General features: G+C 43.3%; 1 protein-coding gene across 7 annotated transcripts in view; it reads right to left on the bottom strand.

Annotated features, from left to right (window-relative positions):
* Window positions 1–26,026, bottom strand: part of SNCAIP (synuclein alpha interacting protein) — a 157,342-nt gene that overhangs the window by 15,240 nt on the left and 116,076 nt on the right. For 5 of the 7 annotated variants that reach the window (XM_049649070.1, XM_049649071.1, XM_049649069.1 and 2 more), the window contains exons 5-8: window positions 23,977–24,156; window positions 17,043–17,156; window positions 9,310–9,435; window positions 4,312–4,481 (exon numbers count right to left, since the gene is read on the bottom strand). In XM_049649070.1, coding sequence (XP_049505027.1) covers window positions 4,312–4,481; window positions 9,310–9,435; window positions 17,043–17,156; window positions 23,977–24,156 — 590 coding nt within the window. The other 2 variants (XM_049649075.1, XM_049649074.1) reach the window with 2 other exon arrangements.

Genomic DNA, 26,026 nt, shown 5'->3' with positions numbered 1-26,026 from the left:
CATATATGCTTATATCATACTTATATGTATTATTTACTCTTTCCACACTGTTTAAATCTTTAAAGTAATTGTATTAATGCAGTGATCAGAAAAGAGCAAAATAAGAGCAACAAAAGCAGACTATTTCCATAGGGGGTAAAAACAATGAAATAACTTAGCATTTTCTTACATAAAGGGAAACCTGGTATGGCAACGCTCAATTTATTCTGGACATAAAAGCGGAACGTACTTTAAATGGTATCAGAACGTGCTTTAAATTTAAGAAAAATCAGTTAAATGCCGCAGGTGACGGAAATTAACATCTGTTTAGAAAACATAATTAGAGAACTTGAAAAAAGTAAATCCCACTGATTCTGACTTTAGAAGAATAAGCAGTATTTACTGAACTCTTTATTCGTTTTATGACCACCTGCCACCCCCCAAGGATGGCCATCGGATTCTAATCCCTGGAAGGTAAGAATACACGTTATCTTATGCGGCAAAAGAGAATTAGTGTTGCAGATAGAATTAAGGTTGTTATTGGCTGACAGGAAACCAGGGAGGCTATCTTAGGTTATTATTATTGGTGATGCAATCCAACCACATGTCTTTAACAGTGAGGAGGAGGAAGATGAGGTCAGACACACTCAGTGTGAGGACTCCATCTGTGATTGCTGGCTCTGAAGAGGAAGGAAGGGGCCAGGAGCCAAGGAATGCAGCGGCCTCTAGATGCCGGTGGTGACCCTCAGCTGACAGCCAGCAAAAGAAGGGAACCTTGGTCCTACGACCACAAGGAACTGATTCTGCAACCGGACTCTCATTCTAGAGCCTCCAGAAAGCAACATAGCCTGCAGACACCTCAATTTTAATCTGGAGACCCATTCTGGGTTTCAGACCTACAGAGTTGCAAGATGAATTTGTGTTGTTTTAAGCCACTAGGTGTGTGCTGATTTCTTATAGGAGTAGAAAATGAATACCGGTAGCATCAAAAATGGTTAGACTCTCTCATGGGCCAGGGTGTGGAACCAGGTGAATGAATTACAAGTGTTCTTATGACGACCGCCAGACTTTAGATACAGGCTTGAGGAAGCCTAGCGTTCTCCTTGCTGAGTGTCACTGCACATACTCAACAACCACTGGCCACCTAAACCTAATTCTGTGAGATCAGACCACGAGGATACCCTGCCATCTCCCCAAGTACTCTGTTTTTCAGACATGGTCAGTTTTAGTCCCGACATTTCACCCCTAAGAAAATAAAAGTCTGTGATCTCAGTTTATCTCACTCGTTCTGTGACTCACCTACTGAAAATTTAATTGTCTAAAGAAGGAGACAGCAGGGGCGCCTGGGTGGCTCAGTGGTTAAGCATCCGACTTCAGCTCGGGTCATGATCTCAGGGTTTGTGAGATCATTTTAACTTGATTCCTTCTATAAAGACCCCATCTCCAAACAGGCATACATTCTGAGGTACTAGAGGTTAGGGCTTCAATTTATCTTTTTAGGACAGGACATAATTCAACCAGGGAGACCTAGGCTTGTACATGAGGACTTCTAACAGAGCTGAAGGTTGCCATTTAAATTTTTTTTTAAATTTTTTATTTACTTGTTTTGAGAGAGAGAGAGAGAGAGAGAGAGAAAGAGAGAGAGAAAGACAGCAGGGGAGGGGAAGACAGAGAGGGAGACAGAATCCCAAGCAGGTTCCACGCCGTCAGCACAGGGCCCACTGTGGGGCTTGAACTCATGGACCATGAGATCATGACCTGAGCCAAAATCAAGAGTCGGACACTTAACTGACTGAGCCACCCAGGCACCCCTGGAGGTTGCCATTTTTAAATAGTAATTATCTTTATAATGATAAAGAGTTAGTAAAGTTATTCTAGTAGGAAAAGGCATTCAGCACTGTCTCTCACTCAAAATTTTGGACTAGAAAAACTCTTATTTTTCAACCTTCCTTTTTCACCTTTCTGTGTTGTTGGTGCCCTGGAGCGTGAAGGGTATAGGGTGCTGTGGCTAGACCAAGTGGACTTCCCTTTTCACTTCTAGTTTCGCCCATCTCACTGAGGAACATGGTAAGTAAAAGACCAGGGTCTACAGCATAACTTCTCATATTTTATCTTGTCACTGGCCTAACGATAACTGTCTACAGCATTCAGCTTTGGGAACAGCAGAAGAGCTGTTATCTGTTAGCATACATGTGTATTTTATCCTAGGCCCATCGACAGGGAAGGCAGCCAAGACCCTGACCTTGAACTGCTCACCAATAAAACAGCTATTATAGCTCATGAAAAGCTCACAACTCCACGGTATAGAGACTGAGGACCATGTTGTTTGGTCTTTCTGAGGATGAATCTTTAGAAAAAAAAAATTCTACTGGATTATTTGAAAGCTCCTCTAAATGGCGCCCCCCCCCCCATACACTACTGGGGGGCAGGGATATTGCTACAATATTTCTGGAAGGATATTAGGCAGCATCTATCCACATTTTAAATACTTATGCCCTGTGTTCTAGCAATTGCCTTTCTAGGAGCTTAGCTTTAGAAATACCTACACATGTATCTAAAGACATGTGTCCAAGGATGTTCACTATGGAAACGTAACTTACTGAGTTGTGAGTTTGTGGGCATTTTCCCCTCAGTTACAAGAAGTTCTTAAAGCTCACTTCGCTCCCTCCCCCTGGGGTGATTTGTGTGACTGGGCAGAGGATACTTGGAGGGAACCCCTTTAATGTTTAATTTTGCTTTATTCTTCCCATTATAATTTTTATTTTATTTCTTTTTAAAATTTATTTATTTAGGGGCACCTGGGTGGCTCAGTTGGCTAAGCGTCTGGCTCTTGATTTCAGCTCAGGTCATCTCACAGTTTGTAACAAAATCCCGAGTCAGGCTCTGCGCTGATGGCAGGGAGCCTGCCTGGGATTCCCTCTCTCCCTCTCTCTCTGCCCCTCCCCTGCTCATGCTCTTTTTTTTCCTCTCTCAAAATACATAAAAGAAACATTTTTTTTTAATCTTTAAAATTTACTTATTTCAATTCAACTTCATTAATATACTGTGTAACAATGCCTTCAGGAATAGAACCCAGGGATTCATCACTTACATATAATATGATACCCAGTGCTCATCCCAACAAACATCCTCAATTTTTAAGTCCTGTTTCCAGTGAAAACCTAACTGGGTTTTCATTAAAGAGGGCATTCTAGTAGGGAGGGCAGGAGGGTACACAGAGACCTGGCCTCTGAGACAAGAGTGGGGGAAGTAGGGAGACCAAGGTTTTGCCAAGCTTAGAGAAGAGCTGGAGGGTCTGGGGACATGCCAGACTGTGGCCCGGTTACACCTGTAATCAGGTAAGGCCTCCCATCCACCATACGTCTCTTTTCAACTGGGAAAAAGAAGGTTTTTAAAAATAATTTAAAACACTTCGTATTTTGCTTCTAACATTTAATTTTTAGGGTTCATCCTCCTAATCTGTCAACATGACTCTGAATGCTGATTCCGATTTTTAGTGATTCCCTCCCCAATACGGTAACTGTCATTCGGCTGGTGTTTCCCAAAGTCTGACTTTAATCCTCTAAAGTGCTGTCGGCACCTTGATCTTCATCCTGCTAGACACCTACCTGACAGCTTCTCCACTGTCCCCCTCTCTTCACGCTTATCCTGACAACCTCCCACAAATGGTTCCTGACGTCTAGGTAAGCAGTGGGTAGCTGTTCAATAATCTTGGCAAGAACAGAACTCACTCCATCTAGACCAAGAAGCTTTTAAGTAACATCACGCTGACCGAACACTCTTCTGCGTTCTGAAGAGTCACGAATCGTCTGCTTAATTTTTCTAATAAATTTACTGGTGATGGTTGCCAGGTCATCTGTCTGTAATTCCTCAAATACACATTTTTCTTTTGCAAAGCTGGGAAATGGGTCTATCTCTAGTTTTTTGCTTTTTTTGTTTTTTGTTTTTCTCTCTCAGGCACTTTATGATTTCCTAGCACATAAAGGACAGGAATCTGGGGACGCTGCCTGTGTGTTCTTTCTATGACCGCTAAGAAGTTGGCCCCGGAGATATGCACACAGAGAGAGCCCGTCTGCCATCCCACACACCTTACGTTCCCTGCTTAGGAAGTTTGCTCTGCACTGTTTGTTTAAACGTCAATTTGCCTCTGGTACCTGTGGCACGGGTGCTGGCCGGGAAGACCTGGGACAGAAGAAGAAAAGCCGAGAGAAGAAGGCTAGGAATTCCCTGTACAACCAGCATGAGACTGGTACAACCAAAGCACCTGGCTCAAACCTAAGCGAAGTGAGGACAAGCCAATCTCGGTGGTCACGGCAAGAATGGGTCACTTACTCCTTCAGCTGCTTGGTCAGCTTCACCACCTGAGAGGCCAGCGACATGCAGGTCTCCACCACCACCAGGTACCGGGAGCACAGGGTGTGCCCGTGGCGCTCGGCGCTCTGGGAGGGCTTCTCCCCGGCGTGGTTGTGCATGGTGACATTTGCTCCGTATTCAACCAATGTCTGTCAGAAAATGCAAAGGCACGTGTCATTCCAAGACCTCCCCTGCAGCATTTTTGTTTTCTCATAGGACTGTAACAGAAAGGCGAATGGAACTTTTCCTGTTAGTCCCAAACCAGTTACGGGAGCCCAGAGCGGGCTGGGGTAGCGGGCGAGGGGGGGCCATGACAAGCAAAAGAGAGGTTCTGGCGAGGTTGCAGGAGCTGCTATCAGACACTTTCCCCAGAGCCTACAAAAGTGCAGCAGAGCCAATGTCACTGCTTTGGATCCCACCGAGCCTCCAAGGAACTGTAAGGGGCGGGCCTGACGCTGTCCCCAGGAGGCTGCCTCCTGAGCAGGGAGAGGCAGTGGTGAGCTGCTCTGTCCCTTTTAGTGTGTGGTCCCATAAAGTTGGGGATGCGAGGGGTGCCTGGGTGGCTCAGTCGGTTAAGCTCCCAACTTCGGCTCAGGTCATGATCTCGTGGTCCGGTCTGTGAGTTCGAGCCCCGCATCGGGCTCTGTGCTGACAGCTCAGAGCCTGGAGCCTGCTTCGGATTCTGTGTCTCCCTATCTCTCTGCCCTGCCCCGCTCATGCTCTGTCTCTCTCACTCTCAAAAATAAATATAATTTTTTTTTTTTAAGGAGTTGGGGATGCGTGTAAAGAGGACAGAGGGGAATTTTGTTTACCTGTTCCTATTTGTTTGGGAAGCATGCGTGATCTGTGGCTGAGCCGACCGCAGCAGAAAGAAAAAGAACTCAAGAAAAAAGATCTGGAGGGGCTGTGAAGCTACCCATACTCCCACCCATGTCGGGCAAGAACATGACCCATAAATTGAGCAGACGTTACAGAAGGGGCTTGCGGTGAGCTGGCTATCATGCCACTTAGAGAAGGAGAGGGTTCTCCAGCAGCAAGAGCAGGGAGGTGTTACACAGGCAGAGGGAAGTGTATGGGGGACAAGGATGTGATGCTAGGGCCAGATGTCCCCTGTCAGGTATCAGTGCGGAGGCTCCAGAGAGGCCTCACCCACCAAGCCCAGCAGAGGGTCAGTATCTGAAGGCTGCCACAGAGGACATTAGTGGCCAACCACAGTGAGCCAAAGAAGCAGTGACAGCTTTCAGGGAGAGTGCCATGACCTCTGATGTTAAGCAAAGAGTCAGTTGACTTTTCTCTCCTATCTCTTCCTTGTCTCCAACACTGAGCCCAGAAGAGAGAGGAGAATAGGAATAGGGGATAGGGATAGGAGACAGGGGTGTACAAAGCCAATCATGCCTCTGTCTCCTGGCCAAGTCCCTTGAACCCTGAGTCTAATCTGGGTTGGAGAGCAGAATACTTTGAATCAGAAGACTGAGACTTTAAAAGGCGAAAGATTTATGCGATCTGAAGAGAAACCAGAGTATAGAAGATTGAGATTTTAAACTGGTTTGGAGTAATGTTACGTCGCAAGCAAGCAGAAAGTTATGGAACCCGGCCAAGGTCATCATTAGTAAAGAAGAGAGACTTGATGGACCATGGTTGACACCAGTAATTAAAAAAAGAAAAAAAAATCAGGGTGCCTGGGTGGCTCCATCGGGTGAGTGTCTGACTCCTGAATTCGGCTCAGGTCATGATGTCACAGGTTCATGAGACCCAGCGTCGCATCGCGCTCTGTGCTGACAACGCAGATCCTGCTTGGGATTCTCTCCCCCCGCCGTCTGTCCCCCACCCCTTCTCGCAAATAAATAAACTTTTTAAAAAAAATTTTTTAACATTTGTTTATTTTTGAGAGAGAGAGAGACAGAGCACGAAGAGGAGAGGGAGACACAGAATCCGAAGCAGGCTCCAGGCTCTGAGCTGTTAACACAGAGCCCGATGCAGGGTTTGAACTCACAAATCGTGAGATCATGACCTGAGCCAGTCGGTCACTCAACAGACTGAGCCACCCGGGCACCCCACAAATAAATAAACCTTAAAAAAAAATCAAACTTTTTTTTCTATTTATACTGTGGTGACATTAGAAAAGCTGTCCCATCAGTATTAGTCAACTGCCACAATCTGACATAGTCTTTGACACTATCAAGAAGAAATGTATCTCTGGATTTATATGAGTCAAAGGTACTATTGCTTCTAAAAGAAACACCTGTGATTTTTAAAAAAATTTTAACATTTATTTATTTTTGAGAGAGAGACAGAGAGAGAGAGAGGCTGAGCACAAGTGGGGGGGTGGGGGGGAGAAGAGACAGAGACACACACAGAATCCGAAGCAGGCTCCAGGCTCCGAGCTGTCAGCACTGAGCCCCATGCGGGGCTCGAACCCACGAACCATGAGATCATGACCTTTGCCGAAATAGGACACGTGACCAACTGAGCCACCCAGGCACCCCGAAACACCTGTGGTTTTCAAGTTCCTAGATGGCTTACACCGAGGGGTCATGAGGAACTTTGGAGCTTCCTGGTTTACGGTTCGGAGCCTCCTGGTCACTCACCACGAAAGGCCAATCTGCCCCGAAGCCACTGCCGCCAGCCTGACAGAAGTAGCAGGCAGATCACCTCGGCCCTGAGCTCCTGCAGCCCTCCCAGGGCATCCCTGTAAACACCTGCTGTTACCACTCCCTTGATCCCCAGCCTCTGGCCTCTGCAGTTTTCCATACTCAGTCTCCACCTCACCTCAAAAGGGCCCTTGCAATCGCCCCCGACCCCGGCCTACCCTCAGTCTCTCTGTATCTTTTTTTCCCCCCCTTTTAAATCTCACACCCAGTGGACAGACCCGCTTCCAAGATTATCCAAGTTTCCACAGCCACAGTATCTAGTGCCAAAAACATCATTTGTGTTAAGTGGAGAGATGAATGGCCTAAAAGCACAGACAGCCTCTGTTCACATATAAAAGAAAAATAACCAAGATCCCAAACAGAATTAGTGATATCAGCTGGTTTTCTTTGGCTGTCGGTCACTTATTAGCTGATGAAAGAAGTTCAAGATGATTAAATATTTGAGGGTTTTGTTAAATGGAAAAATTGAAGGTTTTGGTTTTTATTCAATTATTGTTTTCCTCCACAAAAAAGTCTTGCTACAGTCCTTTCATCTTCCAGAGATCCTGGGAGTAATTTAAATTTTTCTCTTTGCTCTCCTTTCTTATCACTGCTTTTGCAGTGTGGCACCTTAAATGAGAAGATGCACACTTTGCCAACATTAGTGGGGAAACTTCCAGACACTCGGAATACTTCCTTTCAACGTTGCTCTCCAAAGAGCGGACGCTCCAGAGAGCGTTGTGCTGTTACCTCTGCCTTTTGCTTTTATGAACCTCTTGCCTTTCACACTGACAGCTTTTCCAGATCTTCTCCTGTCATTTCCAGAGTAGAGTCCCTTCTACCTTCATAAGCGACTGGTTCTCAATGCCCAGATTTTCTCTCTCTCTCTCTCTCTCTCTCTCTCTCTCTCTAATTTATGTATTTATGTATGTATGTATTTATTCATTTAGAGAGAGAAAGGGGCAGGGGCAGAGAGAGACGGGGGCAGAAGATCTGCAGCGGGCCCCATGCTGACAGCAGAGAGCCCGATGTGGGACTCTAACTCATGAACTCTGAGATCGTGACCTGAGCCCAAGTCGGACACTTAACAGACCGAGCCACCCAGGCACCCCATCAGATTTTGTCTTTTGGCGACAACCTACCCTGCACACAGTAGGACATCAGTAAGTTCCTGTTAAATCAGCACATTGAGTTGCAATAAAAGAAACAACGTGTAATAAGGTAAATAAATAAAAAAAAAGACCGCTGCTTCCTTAGAGCTGTTCTACACGCCGAGCTTATTCCGAATGTTGTGAACTCATTGAGGTTAAAGGTACTTTCTTTAATCACAGCCTTCAGTCATATGCTGTCAGTCAGGAGGGAGTTTTCTTACATTTCAAGAAGATGTGGTAACACATCCAAAGATGCTGGGTCATTGTCCACGACACGAATGGGGTGAATGGTCTGACTCTGGTAATTACGCCTTCATACATCAAATTCCGGGCCAAATTCAAACTTTGTTTCCAATGCAAAGCCTCTCCTTCGCTCACAGGGTCACTCTTCTTTCTCGTTGGTTACTGTCTCTCTTTGCTTTATCACTCAGGGCCTTAGCATTTTTTAAGAAAAGGGGTTTATCTGGTTTTACATGCATACATGCCCCAAACTTCTGAGGACCCTCACTGGGATTTCAGCCATGTGTTATTACAATGGCGGCACTGGGTTTAGCTCAGGTTCCTGCAACAGAGCGTTCAGCTGAGGGGAAGATTCCGACTCCTCTTCTTGTGGGAACTCTAGGTGCTCTAAGCAGCCCTCCTGGATCCTCTCTCAGGTGGCTGGGGGGCAGGGAGAAGAGCGTCCTCACCTCTCCCGTGGCTCTGCTCCCCAGCCTTCGTACACCTTTGCACACATAGACCACGGTAATACTTGTGAGGCATGTAGGGCTACATTGATGAGGCCTCCTGAGGCTGTTGGGTAGAGTGGCTGGCCAACCAAGACCCTGCCTGGCCTGCCTGAGGGCTGAGGGGAGCAATGGCCCTCCAGAGGCCTCCCTGTAATCAATTCTGGGCCTTTCTGACAGCATTTGAGAAGCTCAGCCCTGCCCCAGAGCAACGGGGCAAACCACAGCCCTCTGTCTCTAGTCCCTTTCGACAGCCTTCAACACTCAAGGAGAAACTTCTAGGACTCGTTAAGCCAACATTTGTGTGGATTTCTGGAAATACAACTATATCTACTTAATTCCTTATTATCGACTATAATGGAAAAAGCTGACTTCACTCACATATTTCTTCCAGTAAACAAAACGTCACTTTTTTTTGTTTCATTGCTTGATAAACTCATTTCTCTCTTCAAAGCAGCAGAGCCTGCGTACCTGTATGCACCCGAGGTAGCCATGCTGTGAGGCTACGTGGACGGCACTGTTGCCATCTGGGTCCACTTCATCCAGCGAGATGCCCTGTTCTTGCATAAACTGAAGAAGCCAAAGAAGAATTTTCTCCTATAAACACACAGACAGTTGCAATTAATGGAATATCATGTCCTAAGTCTAAAGTAAAACACAGAGGCAAGCAAAACTTCTAACTTGGGAAGCTTACATACCACCAGGTTGACTCTATCAGCAGAAAATACCCATTCATTCTGAACTGAAAATCCATGCTTCTCTCTGACTTGAGTCAATGTAAGAGGCACGCTCAGAGACTCTTAAGAGCAGGAAGTTATGTCAGAAACGTTCTTGTTGCACTGACATCCACTAGAGATGGAAAACTGATTTGTAGAAATTTGAGTACCTCCTCGAAGTCACACACCTAGACAGATCCAAAGTGAGGGCCAAAATCGAAGTCTTTTGATGCCAAGGCAATGTTCGTGTTATTTTGTTACACCATCTTTAGGGTTCAAGAATATTATAAAACCTCAGACACTGAGATAAGCAACTTATCCTTTGAAGTTGATAATGCTTCAACCATGCCTTCCTAATCCCAGACCTCTTGCAATCAACAGGCTGTCAGAGAGAGGCAACAGCTTAAGTTGCTTAAGCAGAAGAACCTCACCAAAATAAAACCAGGACCTTTTGGATTTTTCTGACCAAATGTTGGTGGGGTTTTAAAGGTAAAGGTTTCCCTTATTCTGCGTTATTCACCCAATGTCTGAGCACAACCTTTCAAGAGCAAAGACACAGAGTGCTCAGTGTGTTGCCAAAATCGGTTTGCATTTTACCCACTGGGTCTTTTGTGGTATTTTCATGTTATCTTTGGCCTCAGGAGAAAGCAGGGGGATGGGATTTCACTGTTTTAAAATAGAAGAATTAAATACAATGTTAAAAAAAAATAAGAGAGTGGTAAAAACAACAGCGTGAAGTTTAGTGAGTGGAATTTGACATTTAAAAGGATGATCATGTGTTTGAAATAGCCTTGAACCTCTCCTTAGCCTTCTAAAGGATTTTTTTTTTTTTTTTTCCAGTTACTTGCTCGGACTGGTCATGAACTTTTATACTTCTCTGGATTAAATTTGCCTTCACCTTCTGAACATGCCAACTAATCTGCTAAAGGAATGTTGGATAAAAACAGCCAACCCCTTCAGGGCTTCGCCCTTCACGGGGGAAGCAGGGCACTGTTTATGAAGGCACTGGTGACATCAGGGACAGAATGAATATTCCCACCACACTCTTCCCATGTGAGCAAGCAGAGAGTAAGACCCCTAAAGAGCAAGAAGAGAAAAATGTAATGAATGCCTATCAACTACCAAGAGGGCACCCAGGGAAAGCAGGGTGTCAGCGGCAAAAGCAGACAGACCTTGTAGAACATCAAACCCTGAACATCCCTGGAGAATGAGGTGGAGAAGGAAGGCCCTGGAGGCCAGGCTGGGAGCTACAATCTGGATAAGGGTAGACTAAAGTGCTTGTCCTCTTTTTCCGAGGCAAACGTGAATGGGGGTTTGGGGCTGATATTTGGATCAGAGCAGGTGATGCTTCAAAGGCACAAGGTAGAACAATTTTATTTTTCCTAATGAGGAAGAGGTATTACTTTTATTTGGAGCCAGATGATTCTGCTGTGTGATCTTGGAAGACCTGGGTGAGTGGACATATCTCAGGTTAACAAGCATAACCAACTGGTTTGAAGTCAATGGATAAGACATGGAAACATCAAGAGGGCAGGCTGTCGTGATTCGACTGGTGAAAAAGACGGCCCTGTCATCTCGGTGGGTCATTCTCAGGTATGCGGTGACCTGGTTTGCTCTATGATATTCCATCATGGGATGTTAAAGTGGCAGAGTGGGAGAGATTTTAGGAGTCATCCCATTCGAACACCCTTGTTTTACCAATCAGAAAGCCAAAGAAGACAAGTATATATTCTCTGATACTCTAGCAGCTCCCTTCTTTAGCAAGTAAAGTTCAGGGGAACGCAAGATAGTCAGAAATATCCTATACGTACCTTCTCGTCAGACACATTTTCATATTTTTCAGACTCAATTAATAGCATAGTGGAGAAGTCTATTCTTCTATTAACGATAGGGTTGTAGAAAATGGGATATAGCATTTCATACGACTAGACATTTTCCCCTATAAAAATAGGGAGAAGAATCTGGACACCTTGACTTTGCAGGGGCTTGAAAATCTGGGCAGACAGGCCACGGTCTGTATAAGGCAAGAGCTGCCTTGGCTCCTGATGGTCTTTCAAGTCAGGTTCAATCCACGTTGTTTGATAACCTGCCTTCTTTTCTTCTGATGCCATGGATAACTCTCCCTTATAATTACATTCCAATTCAAGACACAAGACTTATATAAAGGAAGAACCATTATTCTACTGTTCAGAACAAGGCAGGTCTTTGCCCAGCACCTCAAATTTCAGTTTTGTGTTCGGTAGTTGGCAATTTACTTTAATAAGAAGCTACAGAATCAGCCTGTTCTTTGATAAACTTCATGAAAACAAAAGGTCTTGAATTCCCGGGTTTGGGTAAAAGCATGGTCAGCATCCAGTCTCAGAGAAAATGCCGTTTTCTGCTCTGATTCGGGAGAACATGCCAGCAGAAATCGATGGGACTATAACGTAAAGAGTGACTTACTCGACCAATATCTAGTAAGGAGAAAAAATACAGCTATTTTCTCCAACTGAGAAGGGCCTTATGAGATACATGTGTATTAAATATACATATGCAGTGATGGCTACCTCTCTTCTTAGACATTTCGCGCTCTCTTTCTGTGCACACCTGCATGTGTGTTGTGTGCTGTGTGTGTCAGGGAGATGTTTAAAAAATGTCATTTCTGATTTTCATTTTGCCGTAATTCACTGCTTTCAGAGAACATCCAGTGAAGTCGTAAGGATCGAGAGGCCCTTCTGTATTATTTCCATTTTACAGACTGCCTCTCCAACTTAACATTCTACCCAGCCGCCCACACACTCATCTAGACGTTCGATTTTTATCTATTGACTGAAAACTTCCTTCATGTCCTGGTTTCCTCTTCTGGGGATTTTCTGCTCTTTTGGTAATCTGTTTTATTGGGGCATTTTGTGTGTTGTTAAAGGCAATGCAAGTCATTTCATGGGGCAATTAATACATGTAATTTATGAGATTTGCTGGACAAAGTCTAATAAAAAAAATGTCACTGCAAAGCGTTCCACAGGTCTCTTCTTGGCCTCAATCAGTAAAGTGTCTACAGTTTTCATTATGACTGTAAGTTCCAAAGGAGGCAACTTCTTCTGCAATCAGAGATCATCGAATCTAATATACTATCAAAGGTAGAATTCAGTCTGTTTTTTGAGATGTTAAAATGTAAAAAAATGGCCAGCCACAATTTCAGGGTGTCATACATTGTAAGATAAATGCAGAATCCAGAGACGGTAAAATGTGAACAAAAAGTGTATCCGAGAACTTGTTAAACAGGTTAAGGCCTAAATCATTCGTTGTCAAGATTCCCTTATGTTTTACTTATGGTGAAATAAGCCAATTGAACAATATTGAGATCAATAAAACAGGAAATTGGAAGATACCCAATAATCGTAAGAAGCAACATTTATCTAATGTCTACTATGTGTCAGCAACGGGCAGTGTTCACGTGGCTTTTTGCCCCCTGGCAAATAAACCACTTTTATCTCCATGTTAGAGATGAACAAACTGAGGTCCAGAGAGATCTTTTCTGTTTAAAAATAATAATAAACGTTTCCAAGACCCCTGAGCTAGTAAATGGCAGGGCTAGGATTTAAGATCAGACATGGAGCCACTGTTCTCCAGGCCTCTGCTATCTGTCTACTCAGTATGAGTATCCTCAGCCACTCACTGACCCGTGGCCCCTGAATCCGTAATGGACACACTCATTTTGCACACTTGGGTCACAGAAAGCACAATTAACAGCCCATCAGTCTGTGGGTTTATGGAGCTCTGTGTTGCTTACGCTGTTTCAAAGATCAGTCCCTGGAGAGCGGATGGGTGCTTCGGCTAATCAGACATTTTTCTATTTTGCTTTTGTCTGCAATCTCAGTACTTTGAGTGTTGTTTTCTTATTTCTATCCGGTGACAGTGAAACAATCAAGTCCACAGAATATTTTGCTTTTTTAAAGTCGATCGTGGAAAAACAATCGCACGTAGCCTCTTGCCTGCATGCCTATCGCTGTAGGAATTGCTGCTCTGTTCCTTTTTTTCAAAACTTGTCCCTGATCATTCTATCCCTTTGTTTTTTGTTTTGTTTTGTTTTGTTTTGTTTTGATCTGTTTCAGGGCCAACATTTCAAACGCCGAATGCGGGGTGCCTGGGTAGCTCAGTTGGTTAAGCATCCTGTTCTTGGTTTTGGCTCAGGTCATGATCTCATGGTTCGTGGGTTCAAGCCCTGTGTCAGGCTGCGAGCTGACGGTGTGGAGCCTGCTTGGGATTCTCTGTCTCCCTCTCTCTGCCCCTCCCCTGCTTTCTCTCTCTCTCTCTCTCTCTCTCAAAATAAATAAATAAACACAAAAAATAAAATGCAGAATGCACCCAGTGTAGACAAAGGTGCTCTTGTACACGCTGAGTGCTATGAGGGAGATTGTTTTCATAGCAGGATGTCCTTACCAAAAGTGACAGGGGAGACTCAGAAACACAACGGTCATAAGGAACACAGAACCCACTGAACCAATGACCGGTGCAGAATGGGCTGAAGCCCCCAAACTGCTGAGGGCACTACAGCTTTGCTGAGAGCATGGGCCGGACCCTCAGAGCCTTCGTGGTGAAATAAAACAGCGCCCGTGACACAGGGTAGCTTTGACTTGAGACAATTCTGTCTCTACTGTTTGGCCGGCAACAACTCTCTCCAGGGACAGCAAAGCAGGCCGACTGGAGGACATCCCTGCTTTTTCCGGGAGTTTCCCCGCAGTTTTCACCTCCGTGCTCCCTGTGGCTAGTGCTGCTCCGTATGATCAGGCAATGGAATAATTGCACCCTCTGAGACTTCATGTGTCAGGAGGAGGAAAATCAATTCTTATCACCCCAAGATCTATCACTCCAGGAGACCGCTAAAATCTGCCGGCTGCCCTGCGGTACCGGAGTCTTTAAGGTAATTTTTGCGAGAAAAAGGACACAAATTGGAAGTCACGTAGAGCCCCTTCTTTGAGAATCTATATGAGGGGCAGAGGGCAACTAAAATAAACCAAGGGAGGAATTTTCCTCTGTTCTATCCTTTCCAGCAGTATTTACTGAAGAAACAAAAGCAGAGCACACTCAAGTGCCTGCCTGATGCAGAAAAACCTGCATGTGCTGAATCCATTAGAAAAATGTTCAATAACAGTCTTCCTTGTGAAAATATTAGCCTTGTAACGGTTCCAAGTTCAGCATCTCCACAGGTTACCTGTTACATAAGTGCCTGCGGCGGATGCAGGATGGGATGGCTGGGCAGAGGAGGACTCGTGGTTCTAAAGGGCCTCGATGCCTTCCACTTGGAGAGGAGTGCTCTCCGAAAGGTGCTGCTGGGCTGCCCTGCTTAGAGCCGTGCTCTGGGGTCATTAAAAAGGCCTCTCAGCTTGAAATAACAGCCTGAAGATTGATATTAGCGTGAGGCAAACGTCTGACGTGGCTCTTCTGCGAGGTCCCCTATTTCCGTATTTTCCTCTAGTCCAGTCCAGTAAGCCACAGCATCACCCAACCAGTCCCAGAAAGGACACGTGCGCTTCTTTGGTCCTGACGGCTTCACAATTGCAAGAAACCCACTGTGAGAGGCGAACAGAGAAGCTGGCACACATAAGCAGCATTTCCCGACACAAAGAATGCCAGGGGCCCAATTATTTACTTAGAGTCTCAGAACAGCAATGCAATCCCTTCCTCCTTTTCTTTGGCAAGCTCTACCAAAAGCACAGGTAGCCTTTCTACGGGGATGGAAAATTCCTTGCTAGGCTTTAGATAAGCCGATGAAATCAGGAGCACGAAACGATTATTCAGACGGTTTGGGAATAAATTACATTCAGTTTTATACTGAAAATGATTTAGGAAGATCATCGGTGATTACATTCTTTTGGTCATTCGAAAATTCGATTCTCCCTTTTGCCAGTACAAGCCAAAAAAGGGCATCCTCAGCAATTGCTTAGGAACTGTTATGGTTGTTTGTGGAATACTGTGACTGGGGCTCGCCAGGACAGGACACTGAGAAAATGGAGTAATTCTTTCAAAGACAGTAGCTTTGACAAATTGTCAGTGTTCTTTCTGCTCTTTTCTTCATGTCGTAAATTTAGTACCAGGTACTGACTTCGATGACCTGTGTATCACCATGTGTTGTTAGACGGAATTGTAAGAAAGTCTTCCTCAAGTCAATGCTGCTGGGAACAGGCTATAGGAATTGCCTACACAGGCAGATGCAAAACAGAATCTGGTCCTGAAATCAGAGGGCCTGAGCTGAGGTGCACTCTTTGCTTACTAGGCACTGGAACAAGACAAGTGTAAGCCACTTAACTTTCTTCCTTGACTCTCACCTCCAGAATGGGTACAGACAACAGGATCCAACAGGGTTATTTTAAAGAATAAGCGAGATAATGTACACAAACTCCAAAGGCTTGGTGCCTGGCACATAGAGTGAACGTTACATATTAACATATACATATATGTTGTATATGTGTGTCACATACGTGTTATATATATGTCGTATTTATATATATGTGATATATACATACACACACTCATACACACATATATGTGTGTAATTTATATTCACTGAAGTTACCATGGTACAACATAAACTATCACCTAACATGGACTCGCACTAAAGAAAGACTGCAGTCATATTCTCCAAGGGTATTTTTTGAACTTGAGATTGTCATGCTCGGAAAAGCTTAATCTCTTGTTGACAATACCACAATTTACTGCCACCAGGACGGTTTATGAAGCCAAAGGGGATATGGTTATAGGCATGAGAAGCAATTTTCTTTGCCACAGACAAATATGATTAAATCTATTTTAATACAGTGCCGACTTTATTTATTTTTTTAAGGCTGAGGTTGGCACTCTGTGGTTCCAATTTTTTAGAAAATATAATTTATACTTACTCCTCTCAAAGGGAGTTACTGATGATTTTTGTACTCCACACCCTGGATTGTGATCTGTGTACATCAACTACTCACACTGGGATTTCCTAAGGTAGAAACTGGTTGTAACTGAGAATGATCTAGTTAGTGTGTTTGCTCATCTTAGAGATTTCCTTGATTAATATCTTACTGAAGATTTTCCTTTCAGTGTTGGGTACGAGAAAATGTATCATTTTCCCTTTTGACGACAGTTAAATGCATTTGTTGTAGGAAATTTGGAAAATACTGAAAAATACAAAAAAGAAGATAAAAGCCACTTGTAATTCCGCCTTGAGTGGTAACAGCTGTGAACATGTTGTGACACAGCTTGTTTTCTAATCTTATTATTTACGTCTCTTCCTCTTTCTCCAAAATTCAAAGTTGGTACCAAATTACAGGAATGGTTTTATAGCATACGTTTCAATATTTTATAATGTATGTTTTTTCCCATAAAATTCCATCATATGTATGTAGCTTCATTATTTATCCAATATCTTATTATGGAATATTTAGGTTGTTTAAAACATGTTTTTCATTTAAAAATATTACAATGAAGTGACTGCTTATAAATCTGATTATTAAAAATTCCTCATACCTGACCAAAGCAACCTGCATAATGAATGAGGCTTGGAAAATCCTTAGAACAACTCAGTTCGGCAATGGCCTCGGTTTCACTCACCATCCAACGTACACACTCCAACTGACCGTTCTAGATTGGCAAAAAGAAGAAAGAAATTCAAAGTAATTCAGGTTTGAAAAATACCTCATAGGGGCACCTGGGTGGCTCAGTCAGTTGGATGTCTGACTCCTGATTTTGGCTCAGATCATGATGTTACAGTTTGTGGGATCCAGCCGTGTGTCAGGCTCTGGTGGTGGCAGAGCCTGCTTGGGATTCTCTCTCTCCCTCACTCTGTGTCTCTGTCTCTTTGCCCCTTCCCTGTTTGCTTAAACAGGTTCTCTCTCTCTCTGCCTCTCTCTTTCTCGAAAATAAATAAAATAAACTAAAAAAAAAAAAAAAAAAAAAGCCTCATGGGGCGCCTGCATAGCTCACTTGGCTAAGTGTCCAACTCTTGATTTTGACTCAGGACATGACCTCACACATCAGGTTCGAGCCCCACATGGGGTTCTGTGTTCACAGCACAGAGCCTGCTTGGGCTTCTCTCTCTGTCAACCTCTTTCTCTGCCTCTCCCCTGCTTATGTTCACTCTCTCTCTCTCTCTCTCTCTCAAAAACAAAACAAAACCTCACAGACAGTAATTTTGCCGAGGGAAAAAAATCACATGAATTTTGGTTCTTGTATTTGGCTTAATTTATTTGCAGTATAAGCATATCATGTATTATACTTCTGATCTGTGGTTCTGACTCAAAATCAGTTGGGGAATTTTTACGTAAATGCAGTTTCATAAACTTAATCAGTTGGTTTAAATCACTTTATTGAGGTATTCAGTACTATAATACTATAAAACATACCCTACCCTGTTTTAAGCATGTGATTTGAAGAATTTCAACAAATACATACTCTCTTGTAACTACTGCTCTAATCAAGATATAGAACATCTCCAGCGCCCCCTTTCCCCCAGTCTCTAGCACTCCAGGGTCTCAGGTCCTCACCTTTGCCCCAGGCAACCACTGATAGGATTTTTATTTTATTATGAGCATTCATGCCTCTGAGAGTCCACCGTGCTGCTGCTTGTATGAAAAGTTTGTTCTTTTTTACTGCTGCCAAGTATTCCATTGTATGAATATACCAATATCCGTTTATTCATTAACTCTGAGAATAGGCTTTAACCCTTGAGAATTTGAAATGGCAGGATTCCAAAAGAAAGAAAGAAAATAATCCTATTATACTGGCTCCAATGCTACCTGCACTGGAGGCTTTGGGGACTCTGTCCCCAAAGCGCACTGGCTTTTTCCTCCAGTGCTGAGATCTCAAACTGTGCAAACCAGGAAGGCAGCCGTGACATGTATAAGCTAGTCAGGAGGATCCAGACTTTGGAATGGATTTAAATCCTGAATCCACTACTTAGTTACAAGACCTCCAACAAGTTGCTTCCCCTCTCTGATAGTCCGTTTTCTCCTCTGTGAAATGGCAGGGATAGTAGTAATGACCTCATACAGTTACTGGGAGCAGCAGATGAGACAAAGCATGTGAGAGTCCTTGGCACACAACACTTATTACCTCTTACTAGCAGCACGCTCTTTTAGATCCTCTATAACACCAGCGAGACGTTCAGCCGCCTTCCTGGTTTGCCCAGGGTGGGGCCTCAGACCAGGAGAAAAGAGCCACCGTGTCATGGAGTGTGGGAAGCGTATTCTAAACATAAGATGCAGGAGGTAATCTCCTCATTATTCATCTACACCTATTTGCATATTGGAATTTCAAGTAGTCAACTCACAACTATTTGCAGCCCGAGACCATTCTTCTCCTGGGGGAACCTAGCAGGGCCAGGTGTGGGCCGAGTAGCTTCCAGGTGCCCCCACTGATCTGTCTCCTCCCTCTGCTGCCCTCCTTGCTGCCCGAGGAGGTTGGTCTGTATGGGCCGCCTCCCTTGCCCCCAGATTTGGCTGATGGAGAGTGGTAGTGGGACACCACGAAAAGAGAGTGATTTCGAGGTCCCGTCTGTTCCTGGCTTCCCCAACCCCTATGGGGTTGCCACTGGCTGCTGAGTCCCTCTACCAGTCAAAGGTCAAAAATCAGCCAGTTCCTTCCTTCAGCCCCGTCTTGCTGGCACCCCCGGCTCTCAGACGGTAACAGTGCTCTGCTCTTAGTCCAGGACACTGCACTTTTCTTCTTGGGCTCCCTATACCCCACCCATCATCCTTTCGTGTATGGATCCTTCATTACAGATGTTTTTCAAACCGCACGCTTTGAGCAAGCCAACTGTGCCCTACCAGGATGAATCAACACCCAACAAGCCACTGACACCATACGTTCCGTTCCTTCTGAATGAACAAAGGAAGGAGAATAGTGGCGAGCATCTGCTAGGCAAGACCGTTCAGAGCAAGCAGCACGGACGCAGAACACGGGAGTATACGGCAACATTTCTGACTTTAACGATTTGAGTCTTGTCTCTTTTTGTCTTAGTCTAACTAAAAGCTTACTCATTTTTGAAAAAATCCTTTCATGGAACTAGAATTGGTTTTGTTGACTTTCTCTGTTGGTTTTTTTTTTTTTTTCCCCTGTTGTCTGTTGCATTTATTTCTGCTTGAATTTTCAAATTTCTTCTGCTTGCTTTAAATGTAGTTTTCTTTTCTTTTTTTTAAGTTTCCTAAGATAGAAGATTAAGCTGTTAGCTTGCTTTATTTATTTATTTATTTATTTATTTATTTATAAACAATTTTTTTGAGAGGGGAGAGGGGCGACAGAGGAAGACCAAGGATCTGAAGCAGGCTCCACGGCCAGCACAGAGCCTAAAAGGAGCTTGACCTCGTGACTCCAAGATCACGACCTGAGCCTAAATCAAGAGTGGGGTGCTTAACCAACGAGCCACCCAGGCGCCCCTAAGCTATTACTTTAGATCATTTTCCTTTTCTTTTTTTTTTTTTTTAATTTTTTTTTTAACGTTTATTTATTTTTGAGACAGAGAGAGACAAAGCATGAACGGGGGAGGGTCACAGAGAGAGGGAGACACAGAATCTGAAACAGGCTCCAGGCTCTGAGCTGTCCGCACAGAGCCCGATGCGGTGCTCAAACTCACGGACAGCGAGATCATGACCTGAGCCGAAGTCGGCCGCTTAACCGACTGAGACACCCAGGCGCCCCTCCTTTTCTTTCTTTTAATTCTGGCATTTACAATTATACATTTCATCCTCAGCATTGCTTTCACTACATCCTTAAATGATAATGTATTGCATTTGCATTCACCACCAAATATTTTCCAGGATCTCTTGTAATTTCTTCTTTGATAAGTGATTATTCTGGAGTGATTATTCTGGATACATGATAATAATTATTCTATTCATTCCAGACACTTGTGAATACCCCAAATTTCCTTCTGTTACTGACTCCTAAACCTCAGTTCACTATGGTTCAAAGGGCATACTTTGTATGACTTCAATCCTTCCTAATTTACAGAGACCTGTTCTCTGGCCCAGCATATGGTCTATTCTGGAGAATGTCCCATGTGTACTTGGGGGGGAATGTGTATTCTTCTGTTGTTGGCTAGAATGTTCTGTTAGATGTCTGTTAGGTCTAGTTATTCCACAAGGTGATGTTGAAATAAATGTATTAAGTGACAAAATGCAGCCACAAAGGTGGAAGGAAACATATTGCTACTATGATTTTGAACGCAGCATCACTTGCCATAAATAGAAATACCAAGAAAACAAACAAACAAAATGTTATTACATTCTGGCAGGAGACTGTTTGCCTGAAGTCTCTGAGACTGGGGTCACTCACTGGATGTTAAAAAGGAGTGTCAGTAGGTTATGTCTCTGAAGTCATTTTTTCACCAGACCAACATGTTGTCTTTGAGCTTGATCAGAAAGGACTGAATGAGAAATGAAAAAGAAATTAAGGTTATTTCATTCCATGTCTGTTTAGCTCCTAAAATAATGTATCGTGTTGGCCCTATTTGAGAAACACACTGCTCTCACCTTATAGAAATCTTTCTTTCCAGTTATTTTTGCCAAACTGTTCCCAAAGGGGACTCAGTAATGCGCTGAACTGCCACAGTATTTAGTGCTGGGTTCCCCAGAAAACCCTCAATAAATTCTGCATGTAACTGGTAAGAATTTATTATGTTCCATCTAAGGAGTTTAAGTGTAGGGGAGAGGAGTTCTTAAGCCTTCAAAGCCGCTTTCCTCAGGTAATCTTTTTATGTGATATCCTATCTCTGACTTTGCTTCCTGTCAGCCCAGTCATATTATCTCAGCAACTTTTGCCATTTGTACCGAGTTTGTTCTTTTTAATAACAGCAGGGCTCTCAGAACTATGTTTAATGAGCTGAAACACCATCGGCTGGTCACTGGTGTTCAAAACAAGGTCCTAAAACAAAAGAATGATGACTTCTTAGAACTCCCTCAACTTCACCAAGGTCTGTCAAATTACATTGAATGGACTGAGGCAGGATTTGTGTCAGGACCAATTTCCAAAGGGGGTGGCACTCACAAAATATCTGTATTTACTGCTTTTGTAAATTCTAGATTAAAGGAAGAAATAGAAGATTTCCCTTTCTCATATCATTGCCTGGAAGTAAAAATATGAAAAGTCTGAGACCCCAAATAAGAGCTTTTAAGTTTTATGGGTTTGATATGTGTTCTTCATTAAAACAAAAAACCAAAATGCACTACAGTTTTATTCTTATTCTTACTCTTACCCTTACTCTTATTCTTCTTATTCAGTAATCTCTACACCCAACATGGGGCTTGAACTCACAACTCCAAGATCAAGAGTTGCACACTCTTCCAACTGAGCCAGCCAGATGTCCCAAAATGCCCTGCAGCTTAAGTTTCCATGCCGATTATATGATAGCAGTGTGTTGATTGAAGCAGTTTATTAAGAATGGATTAACAATATGGAAACCATAGAAAGAGTTTATACCCAGGTGGCTGAAATGCCACCAAGTTTCTTATGTACTGTCCTACTCTGAAGACTCTTAATCTGTGAAAACAAGCATGAAGGGATATAAACAAAGAAAAAAAAAACCTTTCTCTTCCAACTATGTAGCTAAGATATACTCCATAATCTAACATTAGTTAGAAAAACTAATAAGACCTGTATTTTATAAACACTAAAACAGCAAGGCAAATGTCAATATTTATTGGCCATGCAACAATAATTTATTCATCACTGACCCATGTCTATTGATGATCAGACCCAACCCCTGCCTTCCCGCAGGACTCGGATCTAGGACTAGATCCTGAATTCGCCACCTCACACTTGAATTGCTGGTAACTTACCTGCCGTATCTATCTGGCTATCGGCTCCTTAAGAAAAGGGACTACGTCTCATTCAAATCTGAATTGCCTTCATCTAACATAGTACCTACTGGACTTGGTACACATTGTCAAACTCAACTATGATGCACCCTGACTTCGCATCTAATTTCTCTTTCTTCATGATGGCTGCCTTCAGTTCCGCTCTTAATGTGACACGGCAACATTCGCTAAAGGAAAGTGATATCTACCAAGGTCATAGATTTCTTATTTAAAAAAAAAAAATATTATTTTCTATAGCATCTTTGCAATAGTACATTATCATTGAGTAAAATTAAATAAAACAGAAAGCAACTTGTAATATGTAAAACTTCACCACATGGTAAATAGATTAACGATGCAAAAATTCAGATTTGCTTAAAAGATATGTGAGGGGCAGGCCAGCAACCACTTGTTTTTCAAATGTAACATGTTCTTCGGTGAATTCACAAACAGATTTCTTTAACTAGCAAGTTCCCCTAGTAAATTTCAAAAGTAATTCCATTTCTAAAAATTATGATCATTCAGCTTTTAGAAGACATAACTAGCAAAACACATATGTAGAAGCACAGGCTGTATTATATTTCCCTGAACTTCACTTCTGGCCTCTTCATAAATATGACTGAATTCTACATTTATTTGCCAAAGATCTTAAAAGTAATTTTAGTTTAATAGCTAACCTTCTAGCGATGTGTTATATTTTACAGAGGCACTCACTTGCAGTGCTATAAAAGACCATGTTTCCCTGACTCACAATTTCTAGGTTTTAACTCTTTCCCCGTCAGCATTAATTTGTATAGATTTTGACAGATAGCGTACTGTGGTCCACCAAGAGCTAGACTCAAACTCGGCACTGACCCTCTAAACAACTTTGGGTCCTGAAGACATTTAAACTTCAGATGTGATCCATTAGAAGCCTGCTATATTATCTGAAATACTCCTGAGAGCTATCATTCCTTAAAATACACCTTTTCCTCATTTGTTTCGCTCATTATATTCACATTAGGAAAAAAATGAAACCGTCTCAGATAAATCCAGGTGTGGTTAAGAATCTGAATTGCAGTCACCAGCAGTAACAAAAGTTCTGAGAACTGCAATAGATCATTTTACTTCCTCTTTATTAGCTGACTCGAAGCTTACCCTCATTGCACAATAAATTGGAATGTAGTCTCCAAATCTCAAAGCAGTTAGTAACTGAAATGATTACTATCTTAAATGTCATATGCTCATTTGCCGTTTACTAGGTACACTGTGCTTCCCCCTCCCCACCCTACACTCATGTGTCTGACTTAGCTCACTAGGAATCTTAAAACAACAGTCAGGGGCAGCGGGGTGGTTCAGTCAGTTAAGTGTCTGACTCTTGATTTTGGCTCGGATCACGGGTCATGATCTCGCAGTGTGTGGGTTCGAGCCCCATGTCCGGCTTTGCGCTGACAGCGTGCAGCCTGCTTGGGATTCTGTCTCCATCTCTATCTGCCCCCATCCCCCACTTGCTCTTTGTATCTTTCTCAAAAATAAATGAAAATAAGACCTAAAAAAAAAAAACCCCAAAAACCCCAACAACCCCAACAACGCGACTTTTAGCGGTGGAGGGCGCAGCCCCAACCGATCACCTTGATGGCCAAGCCTGCTGGAGTCAATCTCTCCGCATTCCGCTCACTGAGGCAGTCCTCTCCCATCAGAGACGTGAGGTGCTGCAGACATTCTGCGTGTCCCTGCGATGCGGCCACGTGTAAGAGATTGTTGCCACTCTCGTCGTGAATTTTGTCTAGGTTGTCAGCAGCTAGGTGGGGCTGTACAAAGAGTTAAGATTAGAACACTTAAGTCAATAATCAGAACGAGATGCTGTGGGGGTTCTGCTGTGGGCACTGGTAAGAAGAGATGATCTTCCGGAAGCTCTGGTGCCAATCCTGGGGATGTAGTAAGTCAAAATTCCTTACCATCAATTCTGATGACTGCCCATTACAGAGTTTGCTCTGCTACCCTTGAGAACATGAATTCTCAAGAGACTTATCTTCATGGGAGACATGGAGACTGGGATAGGTCAACAAGACTGTGGAGACTCCGAGCTGACTTTCTAAACAACTGCAATGATATTTATGGTAATTGGCAAATTCCCTCTCTGTCTACTCCACTCGACTGCTAAGTGCTGACAGCCAGACTGTGTTTTATTCTCTGTTGTAGGTTTGTTGAATGAAGGAACTACTTCTCTCAATCATCTCGTCTGCCTTGAACTACAGAGAATTGGCTTTCACTGCAAACTCCATGATGGCTGCCATGACTAGCGCCACCACGGGGTTCTTCTAGACACTTTCACCCCAGACAGACTCCTGGACGCAACCTGGACTTTGATTTTCTCACCTGTAGTGAAGCTTAGTTCCCTGTGTTAGTTCCATTGTTGACAGAGACTGTTGGGTGAACTGACAAGTATTATCACTCGGGAAACATGAAAACATGGGATGGACAAAAGGAAGAAATGAACCAGAAAGAAAAAGAGAGAAAGAGCCAGGAGAAATGGAAAATCTATTTTCAGCAGGAAAACATTTTTTTATTACTTTATTTGGTAAAACCATTCAATCCTATTATCCTATAACAGTGAGATTTGGGATAATGGACCAAGCACATTGTACTTATCTCTGTATGGCTTTACCCTAAGTGGAATCACACTGCCAAGATATGATGATTTTCTTGAGTGAGACTTTAATTAACATCATGGTATCAGCCCAGGCTTGCTACTGTTTGATCCAAGTCTGGAAGCCAGAAAAGAACAATGCAGGTAGATGGGGTGTGATTTCGGCTGAGCTCTCTCTGAGCCGAGGCAGAAGAGGCTTTTCTTACACATCATGTTAACTCTGTGACTGGAGCCTTTGGAAAAGCTTCTTTGCACTCCCTAGACATGCAGAGCTGGACTGAGTAAAAGCCCCATGTAGGTCAGAGGGCAACCAAGCTCTAGGGTAAGCTCTATCTGCAAACGTTCTTAAACGTCCTGGTCCAACTTTTCTGAATAATGATCAGGATAAAACAGAAGACCCTCTGTTCATGGATCTGGCAGGTCCACCATCAGCAAGGAACACACACGTCCCCACGAGTAAGTGAGTGGGAACATTAGGGACCATTTGAAAAGGGAAAAGAAAGACATAAAGAGTCATGTTAAAGCAAGTGCTGGACTTGGTTTTTGTTTTATTTTTTTCAATTTTTTTTTACATTTATTTATTTTTGATAGAGAGAGACAGAGCACAAGTGGAGGAGGAGCAGAGAGAGAAAGAGAAGCAGAATCGGAAGCAGGCTCCAGGCTCCGAGCTGTCAGCACAGAGCCCAACGTGGGGCTCGAACTTACTAACCATGAGATGATGACCTGAGCCAAAGTCGGACGCTTAACCGACTGAGCCACCCAGGTGCCCCTAGACTTGTGTTGTTTTAGATTATGTGTCCCATTTCAGTCAACGTCCTGCAAAGTTAAAGGGGAATAACTCTCCCTCTATAGCTGTTTATTTTCCCTGGTACTAATCCAAAGTTGGATTTTAAACTTCAAAAGGCACATCATCAAACTAAAGCTACGAGTAAAGATTAAGGCAGGATGGGAACAAACACTCATCATTCTGTTACTCATGAAAGAGTTGGTAAAACTGGAGTCTCTAGATTACCGAATTAGATCATACTCAC

This window comes from Panthera uncia (genome assembly GCF_023721935.1).
Source record: "Panthera uncia isolate 11264 chromosome A1 unlocalized genomic scaffold, Puncia_PCG_1.0 HiC_scaffold_17, whole genome shotgun sequence".
NCBI classification, from domain to species: Eukaryota; Metazoa; Chordata; class Mammalia; order Carnivora; family Felidae; genus Panthera; species Panthera uncia.
Note: the sequence above shows the minus strand (reverse complement) of the source record. Positions and strands in the feature narration are given on the sequence as shown.